Below are 12552 nucleotides of genomic sequence, written 5' to 3' on the forward strand. Positions count from 1 at the left end.
CGCGCGGGCCGGCTTGGCGATGCACGCCCTCACGGGCTTTTCTCTGGTCAGCCTGCTCAGCTTCGGCTACCTGTCCTGGGACTGGGCCAAGCCGAGCCTCGTGGCTGACGGGTTCGGGGAGGACCGAGTGGAACAACCGTCGGCCGCTCCGCCCCAGCCTCCCCACATCATCTTCATCCTCACCGACGACCAGGGCTACCACGACGTGGGCTACCATGGCTCGGATATTGAGACCCCTACGCTGGACCGGCTGGCAGCAGAGGGCGTCAAGTTGGAGAATTACTATATCCAGCCCATCTGCACGCCTTCTCGGAGCCAGCTCCTCACTGGAAGGTAGGTGCGGCCGGACCCTTCTGCCTGGGTGTCCGAGCCCCCAATACACCAGTCGGATTCTTCTGCCAGATCAACCCCAGGCCAGGACCAAGGAAGCCCGTTTTATGGGCTTCTTTTCCTTCCATCTAGCTGAGCAATCATTGGAGGTCCTGTGCCTTCTTTGGGCACCAGCTTCCCCACCATTATCCTGAATGGGTTTGATCATCTCACGGTCTCCCTGGTGTTCTAGGACATGCACCTTATGCAGAGCTGTCTGGTCATCCTGTTGTTAGGGCAGCCTGGCAACCTGTGACATTTATTCTGAATGCTGTTTCTATTAACAGACCCTGGGCCTCCATACTTTTTTTATAGCTCGGTTTTCTTGTCCATAAAATGGGCAAAGAACAGGTGAAAGGGAGTAGAGTGTGGAATAAAAGACACACAGAGGATGCCACGATGGGCTGGTTACTTCACTCTTCGAATCTCTGTTTTTTCATTTGCAAAATCCTCCCGGGTTGGCAGGGAGCTCCAAGAAGATGTGCTTCTTTCTCTGCAAGGAGACATCTCCAGCGGGAGCAGAATTATGAGGTTTAAAGAGCAGGGAAGCAGGAGGTGGGGGTGTGGACGGCAAGCTCTGGCCACTTGGGAGAAAATCCTTTGGCAGGGCTGAAGCTAATCCTCCTTGAGAGGGAGCCAAGGCATGATTTTGCCCTCATTCTACCCCGAGCTGTAGTCCCCCATCCCCTGGGCAGGAGAAACTGAGGTACGACACCAGGAAGGGCCCAGCCTGGTGCCTGGGGGTGCTCAGCAGGAGCCCTGGAGCTGAGAATCCAGTGGCTGTGCCCTTTCTTCCTTTGATGCAGTACTTTGGGTTTCGATCCAGGGGCAGAGAAGAGAGGACAGGAGAAGGAGAAACTTGGTGTGTATCTTACAGGTTGGGGTGTGGTCGTGGTGGTGAAGATGGGACCTCGATTTCCTTAAGAGGGAGAAGGAATCTGCATACCACAGTTTTGCACAAGTTAACTTTTCTCTCCCTAAGTAGGGGAACTTCTGGTTTAAGCAGTGGAACAAGCTGCCAACAGGGCAGCGCTCCAGGCTCCTGATCCATGAAGTTAGCTGAGCCTGGCAGGCGGCGTCTGTCCTCCGCCCTCTGCAGCTGGCTGCTTCTGCCCCATGCTCACACTGGGTGCTTGGTGCTTGTTCGAATTTGTAAATGCATCCAGTCCTGTTTGGGGGAGCCAGAGAGGGCCACAGTTTCTCATATTACTTGCATGCAACAGGCTTCGACGGCTCTGGCCGGCCCACCCACATTACAAGCCAGTGTTCTGAGACACCCTAGCTTTATGAAGAGCAGCTCAGCAGAAAATCAGGGCCCTAGGGCCCTAGGGTGCTTCTATCCAGTCTGGTCATTTCATCAGCTCAACTGAGGCCTGGAGGGGCTGTTTCATCAGATTTTGAGCATGAACTGGGTAGCCAGGGGGTGAGAGCTCAGTACTGCTGCTTGCCAGCTTTCTGATCTTGGGCAGTTGCTGTACTTTTGGGAGTCTCTGTTTCAACATCTGTAGAATGGGAGTAATAATAGTCTCCTTTATAGATGTTTAAAATGAGGATTAAATGAGATAATGTATGTATATGTCACATGGTGTTAAAAATGGCAGTAGTAGTTAATTATAGCTAACAGTAATAGCAGCTTTAAAATAAATCAAAACAGAAACTACCCCTCACCTACCAAAGCGTCAAGAACTTAGGTCTTGGCTAACTTGGGTGCCTGGGAGTGAGAAAATGGTGTGGGATTCTAACATGCTTGTGAGGTTCCAGGCTTGTTTACTCTAGAACTTGCAAGACATCATCAGCAAGGTGGGGGTGTGGTGGTGCAGGCCTATGATCCCAACACTTAGGAGGTTGGAGCAGGAAGATTGTAGCGAGTTCAAGGCTAGCTTGAACTATATAGTGAGACTGTCTCAAAAACAAAACAAAACAAAACAAAACAAAAAAACCCACCAGACTCCATAAAGCAGATCACATGTTGGTTTTGACCACAGAAGGAGAAAGATAGGGGTGTAAGTGAATAAATGAGGAATTCAGGATTCTGCTAACCGTTTCCTTCTGCCTCAGAGCCTTAGCCTTTGTGAGTGACCTGGATCAGGGGGGCCGCATGAGCTCAGAAGCAGGCACACAGGAGCTGCTCTCCTAAATTTGGGAACTAGATGGGTCATAAAGATTTCCCTCTCTGGCAAGTCTCCTCGTACACGTGAGCAGGCTGAAGCCCCCATGAGGGAAGGGAGGTGACAGCCTAGTTTGCTGAAAAAAAAAGTTCCCGCGTGAACTCTCCTTGGCTTTATGTTGAATCTCGGCTTTGCCCCTGACCACCTTGGGCGAGGCCCTCCCTTTCCTCTGACCTTAGTTTCTTTTAAAGAGTAGGTGAATAAACCAGGGGAGGAGTTGGATTCTCCTGCCTCTAAAACCCTCTGAGTGTCATTCATTCATTCTTTCCTTTGTTCATTCATTCATTCCATAAATGAGTGTGCTTTAAAAAACTGAGGGTGGGGACCGGGGATTTAGCTCAGTGGTGCTGCACCTGCCTGGCAAGCCCAAGGTCCTGAGTTCAATCCCCAGTACCGAAACAGAAAGCTCAAAAACAAAAAAACAGGGCGGGCCATGAATTTAACTCAGTGGCACTGTGCCTGCTTTGCAAATGTAAGGTTCTGAGTTTGATCCCTGGTACCGAAAACAAAAACAACAAACAAACAAACAAACACCCTGAGGGTAAGAAGAATACAGAGTTGAATAAAGGACAGTTTCATATCACATATCACTGGGCCCAAGAGTATGGACAACTGACTATGATCCCATGGCCATGAGTGTGTGTCCTGAGTACTGGGGAACATGAAAGCGGAACTGACTCAGTCTTTGGGAGAGCTGTGAGAGACGTTATCGTCTGGTTAATATTGGAGCTGGGCTTGCAATAGTGAGTAGGAGTCTGCCTGGGAGAGCAGGACTTGGCTGTAGACTTCATGGCAAGTTAGTGGCTTAGAAAGTGCAGGGACTCTCAAGTTTGGAGCTGGATTGCCTGGGATACAAATGCCATTCCAACTACTTGCTCCGAGAATCACCAGACAAGCAATTTAATTTGCTGAGCCTTAGTTTCTTTATTTGGGAAATGGGAATAATTGCACACACCTCCTCATTTGTGGTGAGGATTTAGTAGGATAATTCAGAGGGCTTAGCATGATGTCAAGCCAGCAGGGAGTACTTGGTGTTAGCTATTAGTCCCGTCATTATTAACCTAGGTTCAACTCTTAATTCCCCAGCTTCCTAGCTGGGCAATTGGTGTAACCATTCTGAGCTTCAGAATCATCTGTACATTGACAGTAATCAACTTCCTTCAGTTGATTTTGAGGACTCAATGAGACAATGCATTTGAGGTTCTCAGTCCCTTAGGTAATACGTAGTTGTTGCCGTTTTTGCTGGTTGTACTTGAGGTGGTGTTGGGATGGTTGGTGGGATCAGTGGTGTAGCTCACCTGTGCATTCTTCTCCCCCTGCCACCAGGTACCAGATCCACACAGGGCTCCAGCACTCCATCATCCGTCCTCGGCAGCCCAACTGCCTGCCCCTGGACCAGGTGACCCTGCCCCAGAAACTGCAGGAGGCGGGTTACTCCACCCACATGGTGGGCAAGTGGCATCTGGGCTTTTACCGGAAAGAGTGCCTGCCCACCCGTCGGGGATTTGACACCTTCCTGGGCTCCCTCACAGGCAATGTGGATTACTATACCTACGACAACTGCGATGGCCCGGGAGTGTGTGGCTTTGACCTGCACGAGGGTGAGAGTGTGGCCTGGGGGCTCAGCGGCCAGTACTCCACCGTGCTCTATGCCCAGCGCGCCAGCCACATCCTGGCCAGCCACAGCCCCCAGCGGCCCCTCTTCCTCTATGTGGCCTTTCAGGCTGTGCACACACCCCTGCAGTCCCCTCGAGAGTATCTATACCGCTACCGCACCATGAGCAACGTGTCCCGGAGGAAGTACGCAGCCATGGTGACCTGCATGGACGAGGCTGTGCGCAACATCACCTGGGCCCTCAAGCGCTACGGCTTCTACAACAACAGTATCATCATCTTCTCCAGTGACAATGGTGGCCAGACTTTCTCAGGAGGCAGCAACTGGCCCCTCCGAGGACGCAAAGGCACTTACTGGGAGGGAGGTGTGCGGGGCCTGGGCTTCATCCACAGCCCTTTGCTCAAGCGAAAGCGACGGACCAGCCATGCACTGGTCCATATCACTGACTGGTACCCAACCCTCGTGGGCCTGGCAGGTGGCACCGTGTCAGCAGCTGATGGGCTGGATGGCTACGACGTGTGGCCGGCTATCAGTGAAGGCCGGGCCTCGCCGCGCACGGAGATCCTACACAACATTGACCCGCTCTACAACCACGCTCGGCACGGCTCCCTGGAGGGTGGCTTTGGCATCTGGAATACCGCGGTGCAGGCTGCCATCCGCGTGGGCGAGTGGAAGCTGCTGACCGGAGACCCTGGCTATGGTGACTGGATTCCGCCGCAGACCCTGGCTGCCTTCCCTGGCAGCTGGTGGAACCTGGAGCGGATGGCCAGTGTCCGCCAGGCCGTGTGGCTCTTCAACATCAGCGCTGATCCTTATGAGCGGGAAGACCTGGCTGGCCAGCGACCTGACGTGGTCCGAGCCCTGCTGGCCCGCTTGGCCGACTATAACCGCACTGCCATTCCTGTGCGCTACCCAGCCGAAAATCCTCGGGCTCATCCTGACTTTAATGGAGGCGCTTGGGGGCCCTGGGCCAGTGAAGAGGAAGAAGAGAAAGAGGAGGAGGAGGAGGAGGAAAGCAGGGCTCGGAGCTTCTCCCGGGGTCGCCACAAGAAAAAGTGCAAGATTTGCAAGCTCCAGTCTTTTTTCCGTAAACTCAACACGAGGCTGATGTCCCACAGGATCTGATGGGTGGGGTGGCAGGATCTTGGTCACCTAGATATATTTCCCCACTGCAGCCTGGTCCTCTTTCCTCTCAGGCAGAAGCCTGAGGTCGAGGCTCCATCTGCAGGGAAATGGAGCGGGTAGAGCCCCTCAGGAGGACAGGGTGGAAACCTTGCTGCGGCCTGGGAGTAAACCAGACTGGGATGCCTGGGTTCTAGTCCTGCCTCTTCACTGACCTGTGCTGAGACCTCAGATGGCCCACGTGAACTTCCAGCCTCAGTTTCCTCATCTGTAAAACAGGCTCGAATGACTTCATGACTGTGGAGTGCACTCGGTCCCTGGGGTCATGGTGGGGTACTGGCCGACCTTGCTGCCTCACAGTTACACAAGGCCTTTCCCATCATCCTGGTCTCTATTGCTGCCTGGGTGAGGGAGACCACATGGAGGCAGCTCCCAGCTGGACCCTAACTGGAACACGGTGAGCTGAGCTGGCTGCTCTTTTTAAGAGCTGAGGGTGAGGAGGGCCATGTTGGGAGGCCTTCATATGGCCTAGGCCAATCCTGGCCCGATGTACTGGGGCCATAGTGGAAAGTTCTTTCTGCCCCCAGCACCCAGAGACATTGGCTGGGCTCTCAGCTGCTGCAGAATCAAGGGCAGTAGAAACAGCCCCTGTAAAAAGAGCCCCTGAACCACTCATCTCCTTTGACCTGAAGCACAGTTCTTCCTCTCCAGGTCTCACTGTCCTGTCTCTCCCTACCTCACAGGCTGCAGAAGACTGGCCAACCTAACAGTGGTGAAGGAGCCTATGAACTTGATTAAATGCCCTTACACAGAAGCAAGTGGTGCAGCACTGTCTGTGAACACATCCGTGTGTGTGTGTGTGTGTGTGTGTGTGTGTGCGTGCGCACGTGTGCGTCCTGGGGGTGGGTGTGAGCTCTTGGATAGGTAAGAGGATGGTAGAACAGGTAAGCAGCCTGGCCAGGAGACAGAAGGTACGAGAGCCCCGCAACAAATTCGTTGTGGGACCTCCAGCAAACCCTTGACCTTCTCTGGGCCTCAGCGTCCCCCTCCTGGACAGTAGATGATCTCAGGGCCTTTCCACTTGGTCGTCTTGGGCGTCTGGGGATGCATAGGCTAAGTGGTGGGGAGGATGGGGGTGGAGGTTGCAAAGCGTGCTTGCTGCCTAGCGTCTCCATCCGCACACTGCGTTCTGCACATCTCCCTTCAGGTTCCAGTCGGCGCAGTGTGTGTAGGCGAAAGCCCTGCTGTGAATTTTGAAAATAGTTATTTTTGTCACTGGCAAAGGAGGCCCTGTTAGGACTCGTCAGCTTGTGGATGAGCAGGATGGGTGGGGTGGGGTGGGTGCAGCGCTGTGGGGGGCCCAAGTTGGTTAGAGCTGCATCCCAACTGCGGTGACAGTCCAGGAGTGAGACTGTGGCCTGGGGCTGCAGGGTGGAAGTGACCATTGTGTCCTAGGCCCTTCCTCCTGGCCCTCTTCTCTTTGCTGCCTGCGCCTTCCCCACTGGACCTTTTCCCTGCTTCCATGATGGTGAGGCCCAGCCGGGGGTGGAGGGGCAGTGGCCAGGACTGCGGAGGCTTTTGATGTCAGTGACTACAGAGTTTTCGCCTGCTGAGGAAGAGGCTCCAGAGGATCTCCCATTAGGTTGGGTTCCTGGGCCAGGTGTGCACCAGGGGGTGGGCTGTCCAGGACGGCCCACTACTCAGGATGCTCCAGCTGTACTGGATGCTTCTTCCAGCTGTGTGTGCTGGGCCTTCCCAGAGGTATGGAGCCATGCTCTCCACCAGTGTACATGGGCACCTGCTGAGCTGGCCCTGCCCAAAGCGAGCCCAACCTCCAGCCTTAGTCCCACTTCCATTTCTGGAGCCCTGCCAGCCCCTGGGTACCAAGGCCCAGTCCCTGCAGCCATCCTGGCCCCAGAGCCTAGAGACAAGCTGAGGACAAGGCCCCTGGTGCCTCTGGAGAAGGAGGCGTGCCCCGTATCTCTGTCCAGATTCCAACCCTGTTCAGAGCTCACCTAATTCAGAGTTCTGCTCAACCCCAAAACCAGCCCCACGCAAGCTGCTGCCTGCAGCCTGGTCAAGGCAGAAATGGTGGCTTGTCTGGGCCTTAGTTTGGTGCAGGGTCATTCTCTGGGAGGCTCCACCTGCTCTGTTTTCTGCTCTGTCCAGCAATCAGCATGCCTACTCTTGGCTCTTCTTGCCTCCTGTATCCCCCAGAGCCCCACTTCAGCCAAGGTACTTAGGCTCCCACTTTGTGCCATTCCCCACATTGGCACTGCTGGGCAGCTTCTCAACCACCCCAGCCTCTGTGTGTTGGGTGGAGTTGGGAGGGAGGGCAGCCAGAGGCAGCTCTGGCTCCTTGAGTCATAGACCCAGGGGACTGGAGCCCAATAAGGCCTGCTGAGGTCCTGTCTCTCCCTTGGCTGGACCGGGTGGCAGCAGATCTGTTAATCAGCAGGTTGGAGCCAGGTGGCAGCCCATCCAAGCTGGGCCTTTACTGTGGTGTCCTGTCCTGATGACCAATCCCTCAGAAGCCAGTTGAGAGCCCACACCTACCTGGCCCTTAGAAACATTTCTTCTTTTTGCCAGATGCTTGCTGGCTACCTGGGGACATAGGTCAGTACTACTCACTGGCAGGAAGAGAGAGGGCAATGCAGGGTAAGGGAAGGAGCATGTTCTGGGAGCCAGGAATTCTGGACTGTTATCCTAACTGCCCCTGTTGCAGCTTGGGGTTTAGCCCCCCATTTGTAAGAAGCGTGTGCCCTCTCAAGGACCTTCCAGCCCTAGTGGAGACTTAATAACTCAAATCAAGGGCACTGAAGTCTTGCAGACCTGGATTGGAGCCTCAGTAGCACAGCCTTGGGTGGATAGTAGCTTCACATCTCTGTATAATCTGCGTGATTGTACCGATCTGCCTGGAGTTTGCAGAAAGGTGTACATATTGCAATGTGTAGAATGCCCAGCACAAGGCCTGGTCTGAGATGGGTGTGACTACTTTTCATGTCCTTGGAATCACTGAATGAATAGCTTGTCCCCATCCTTCCCAGAGGAAGTGGAGGCCCCTGGGGAAAAGGCCTGCAGGCAGCTCTTCTAGGATTGGAACTCAGGTAACTCTTGGAGGTTGTGCTGCCCACCCTTTAGCTCAACAGCCACTGTCCTCTGTCCTGTGGCTCTCTGCTTCATTTTCCTCTGCAAGGAAGGTCCCTTGTGTGACACCTCTGGGAACAGCGCTGCTCCCTAACCCCTGACTTCCCTTCCTGCTGTCTTTAGACCTGCCATTGTTGACTGCAGTGAATTAAACCAATCACCTTCCACCCAGACCCTCAGCAAGATCTTATCTCTACTGGCCCACTTTCCATTGGTTCTGCCCCCTGTCTTGCTGCCTTTAGTGGGACAGGCCCCATGGGGACCCCACTGACTACACGTTTTCTATGGCTCCTCCTCAGGCCCTGTAGGCCCTTGCAACACAGGCATGTGTGTGTGATCGCATGGAGGGCTGTGTGGGGTTTGAGTTTGTTGTCACCGGGTCCCCGGGGCTCTGATCCCCACCTGGGAACTCAGCCCTGGTCTCCTTCTGTCCCCCTCATTGACATGGGGCATTGCCTGTGCCCATCCCTATTGTGACATGCCAAGGCCATGCCCAGCAACCTGCAGGGCTTCCGGCTCTGGCCACCAGCCCACGGCATGCAGGCCTGCTCCTGTTGTACCAGGCACATGCTGCAGATAGGGGCACACGTGCTGGCTCTCATGACTGCCATGGCCCTGGGGAGCAGTGAGTCTGGCAGGAACAAATCCCCCTGATGCAATCATTGCTCATTCTCTCTGCAACACAGAAGCCTGCCTGGCTCCATGCTGCCCCCCATACCCGGGCCCAGCTGCCAGCCTCTCGGGCACCGGGAGGCAGCACATTAGCAGTTACGCTTCCTCTGCAGAGTGGCAGTTATACTATGCAGTTCAGGGGTGCCCATTGGTGCCAGGAGGTTCCATGGGGTGTGCACACGTGTGTGTAAGAGACTCGCTAAGGAGGCCTTGTCCTCCCCGCTCCTCTCCTCTCTGCTTGCTGTCCAGCTGCCTGAATCATCTAATGGATCCTATAGCCGGGACCCTTCTGTGACCCAGGATTGCACACTTCTGGGAGAAGTGACAGGAGGCAGAGAAGAGACAGAAGCAAGAAGCGAGAGGGACCAGGAAGGATAGAATGAGAAGGAAAGATGAAAGTGAGAGTAGGAAGACAGTGCAGGAAAGAGGAAAACAAGAGAGGAGTGTGGATAGGAAGACGGCAGCGGGGGGGAGCCTGCCAACAGGGGGCCGGAAGTGGCGGGCAGGCACACAGGCCACCCCGTGGTTTCTGTCGGGGATAGGGAATGTGTTGGCCACCTCTGCCACTCCCTTCCTGTACACCGTCCTCGCAGTCACCACGGATGCTCTCAGGGAGCCGACGCTGGGACCTCCTCCACACACCCCCTTGCTTCTGAACCTGTTCCGTTTCCTCAGAGGCAGGCAGAGACTTGTCAGGCCAGCGCCCAGGCAGGACCATCGCCTCCTTTGTTCAGAGTTCCTTAATACGGCCTCTCAGAACATTTGCTTTTGTCTTCGCTGCTTTTTGAAGCAGAATTATCAGCAGGCTGGCATCTGATGGCTGGAGGTCCTAGTAACCCTTTCTAGCTCCAGCCTTTGTTCCATGGGAAGTGAGGCAAAGAAGTCTCGAGCAAGGTGACGTCCGAACCCCGAGCTCCGATGTGCTTGTGTGGTTCAGGTGAGGGGAGGACTTCGGAGTCCCTCCGGAATGAGCGTCCCCATGTCTTAAAACACGCGCGCTGTGTCAGACACCGCGTTGATCTCACTTGACGGCCCTGGAGGGAGGGGATAGGATTGCCCAATTTCACACACGAAGAAACGGAGGCACAGAGAAGCTAGGATACGTCTCCCAAATCACACAGCCTGTAAGTCATGCAGGAACTCTGATGACCGAGCCAGACTGCCTCTCCTCTCCCCTGGCCAAGTGGAAGCAGCCCCCGTGGGACAGGCTAGAGGGTCTGGGCAGGGGGGCGGCAGTGCAGCTCTTCCCCCGCCTCCCTGCAGGTGCCTGTGGCTCGGCCTCGGTGTTCTGTGCCCTGCCCGCTGCCCACCGGCTGCGCGGCCCCCGAGCGCAGGCTCCTCTCTGCCTTTGAATTGCAACGTTGGCGGCAGAAGCGAGAAGCATATTGTGTGCAGAAACAAAACGGAGTGGTTTTTCCTTTTTCTGAAGGTGGTAATGGTGCAATTAGTGGCTAAGCCATTATCCACTCCCCTCCTTCCCCTCTGCCTCCCTCCCTTCTTCCCTCCTGGGAAAAGTGGCTGAATTAGAGAGCTCACCCTCCTCCCCCACCCTGACTCCCAGGAGGATGGGCAGATGGAGGGTACCCTGTCCCCCCAGGCCCCTGGACTACGGTTGGGAGTTGGGTTTGTTGGGGATGAAAAATACCAAAAGGCATCAGTGTATGCAGCAAATGAGGCGCCTCGTAGGTGATCTGGAGATTCAGGAGGAAGGGCTGAGCTAGAAGTCCAGATCTTTGGGGTTCCTGGATTCTTTTATCTGCCTCAGGCTCATGGGGGAGGGGTGCTGGCTGAAGGCCTCAGCTTTCTAAGCTGTGAAACAAGCTAAGGCCCCTTTTTTCCCTGAGTGGAAAGGGTAGGTGTGCAGAACACAAGGTTCCAAGTCCAAGTCACAGGGATGGGAGTGGTGCGGGTCCTGCTATGAAGCTTCCTTTTCCTCTGCTAGTAACTGAAAGGCTTCATGTTTGTATCTTTCCCAAGAGCCTTTATAGTCTTCAGTCTTCAGCCTACCTCCAAGGAGACGGCTTTATTTTACTTTAAACAAAAGAACCTGGAGGCTCAGAGAGGGTCAGTGACTTTCCTAGGGTCACACAGCTAATAATACCAGAGTTGGAATTAAACTCTGATCTTTAAATTTCAGTTCCTTTCCTTCTCAAGCCCTTCATTTAGAGTCAGTTGTTTTGGGGCCATAGGTGGGATTGATGCCCTGAAGAACTGAAGTTGGCAGGAAAAGTGTCCACAGAACTTGGGGATGGAGGTTCTGGGGCAGGGCAAGTCCACAACCACGGGCCCAGCCCTAGTTAAGTCACCGTGGCTGTCTCTCGCCTGTTTTGCCTCGACTGGGAGGCACAAGCAGAAACTGGGCCACGAGCCCCAGGAGACCAGATCTCCATGGTCCCTCTGGGGCACAGGGTGGAGGGGAGCTTGCAGCAGAGGCCTCAGAAGGGACCCAGCCATCACGGCTGAGAGTAGGGATGTGCAGGCCACCAGCGAGGCTCCCTCCAGAATTCTGGGGTCTCCTCTGCACTCCTTCGCCAGGCTAGAATGCTGCTGTGATGGACAGGACAGCAGGAGAGCAGAGGAGCAAGAGCAGAATAAGGAGAGAGGCAGAGAGAAAACAAGACAAGCAAAATTACAGAGGCGAGCAGAGATAGTTACAGAGACTACAGGGATGCATAGCGAGAGAGATCCCAATGAATTAGCCATCGCTTCCCTGTAAACCCTAGAACCCAGCTGTTGCCAGGGCAACGGGGCAATACCTGTCTCTCCAGAGGATATGAAGTTGCCAGGGTAACTATATCCTGTCCTTCCTGCGGACCATCCCGGAATGTGGCACCCACTGGATGTTACCATGGCAACTGCCTCTTTGCCCCATTTAATCCCATCCCATCTGCTAAAGGGCCCCGCATTTGGAGGTGGGGGAGGTGGGAAGAGAGAAGATCACTTGTGGACTAAGTTTGTTCTTGTCCCCCTTCTCCATCCTGCCGCAGTCCTTCGTTCTGGGGGTGTTGAGTCCACCTGCACCCAGGCCCACGTAGGTCTGCAGTGTTGTGTGCGGTAGGGCCAGGGCATCTGTCCGGGAGCAGGTTTCACAGTGGAACGCAGGCAGGTGTTGGGGAGGCAGTTACCGGGGCAACGGGAACAGGGCGTTTTGGAGGTGGTTGCCATGGGGACCTGGATGCTGACGAAGGCTCGCGAGGCTGTGAGCAGCCACAGTGCCCTGCTCAGAAGCCCCAGGCTCGCCAGTCAAGCCAGTTCTCTGTTTGCACTCGGCAGCAGGGGCAGGCAGGTTGCTCCTACTTCTAGGAGCAGAGCAGCTGTGCCTCAATCCTGGTCCCCCAACCCCGAGCCTCGCCTGCCTGCCCAGTGCCAGCATGGCCACCATCACCTGCACTCGATTCACAGAAGAGTACCAGCTCTTCGAGGAACTGGGCAAGTGAGTTGCACTGAGGGAATCCTAGA

At 54.9% G+C, this 12552-nt stretch overlaps 2 protein-coding genes across 3 annotated transcripts in view; both read left to right on the forward strand.

Annotated features, from left to right (window-relative positions):
* The first annotated feature begins 19 nt into the window (after positions 1 to 19).
* Arsi (arylsulfatase family member I) lies at positions 20 to 6072 on the forward strand. The gene is made up of 2 exons (XM_010627177.2): positions 20 to 333; positions 3864 to 6072. The coding sequence occupies exons 1-2, from the start codon at positions 20 to 22 to the stop codon at positions 5275 to 5277; spliced, it is 1728 nt and encodes a 575-aa protein (XP_010625479.1). The 3' UTR covers positions 5278 to 6072.
* A 6186-nt stretch (positions 6073 to 12258) lies between these two features.
* Positions 12259 to 12552, forward strand: part of Camk2a (calcium/calmodulin dependent protein kinase II alpha) — a 58255-nt gene continuing 57961 nt past the window's right edge. The window contains exon 1 of one of the 2 annotated variants that reach the window (XM_033766612.1): positions 12259 to 12526. In XM_033766612.1, coding sequence (XP_033622503.1) covers positions 12465 to 12526 — 62 coding nt within the window. In that variant the 5' untranslated portion in view covers positions 12259 to 12464. The remainder of the gene's footprint in view (positions 12527 to 12552) is intronic. The other variant, XM_010627176.3, reaches the window with a different exon arrangement.

Source organism: Fukomys damarensis, unplaced genomic scaffold (assembly GCF_012274545.1).
Source record: "Fukomys damarensis isolate Sample0158 unplaced genomic scaffold, DMR_v1.0_HiC HiC_scaffold_3, whole genome shotgun sequence".
Classification (NCBI taxonomy): domain Eukaryota; kingdom Metazoa; phylum Chordata; class Mammalia; order Rodentia; family Bathyergidae; genus Fukomys; species Fukomys damarensis.

Bases quoted from the DNA above. Each gene is read 5' to 3' on its own strand.
- Arsi (XM_010627177.2), top strand. From the start codon at position 20: ATGCACGCCCTCACGGGCTTTTCTCTGGTCAGCCTGCTCAGCTTCGGC. The intron at 334-3,863 runs GTAGGTGCGGCC...CCCTGCCACCAG, and splicing joins AGCCAGCTCCTCACTGGAAG to GTACCAGATCCACACAGGGC.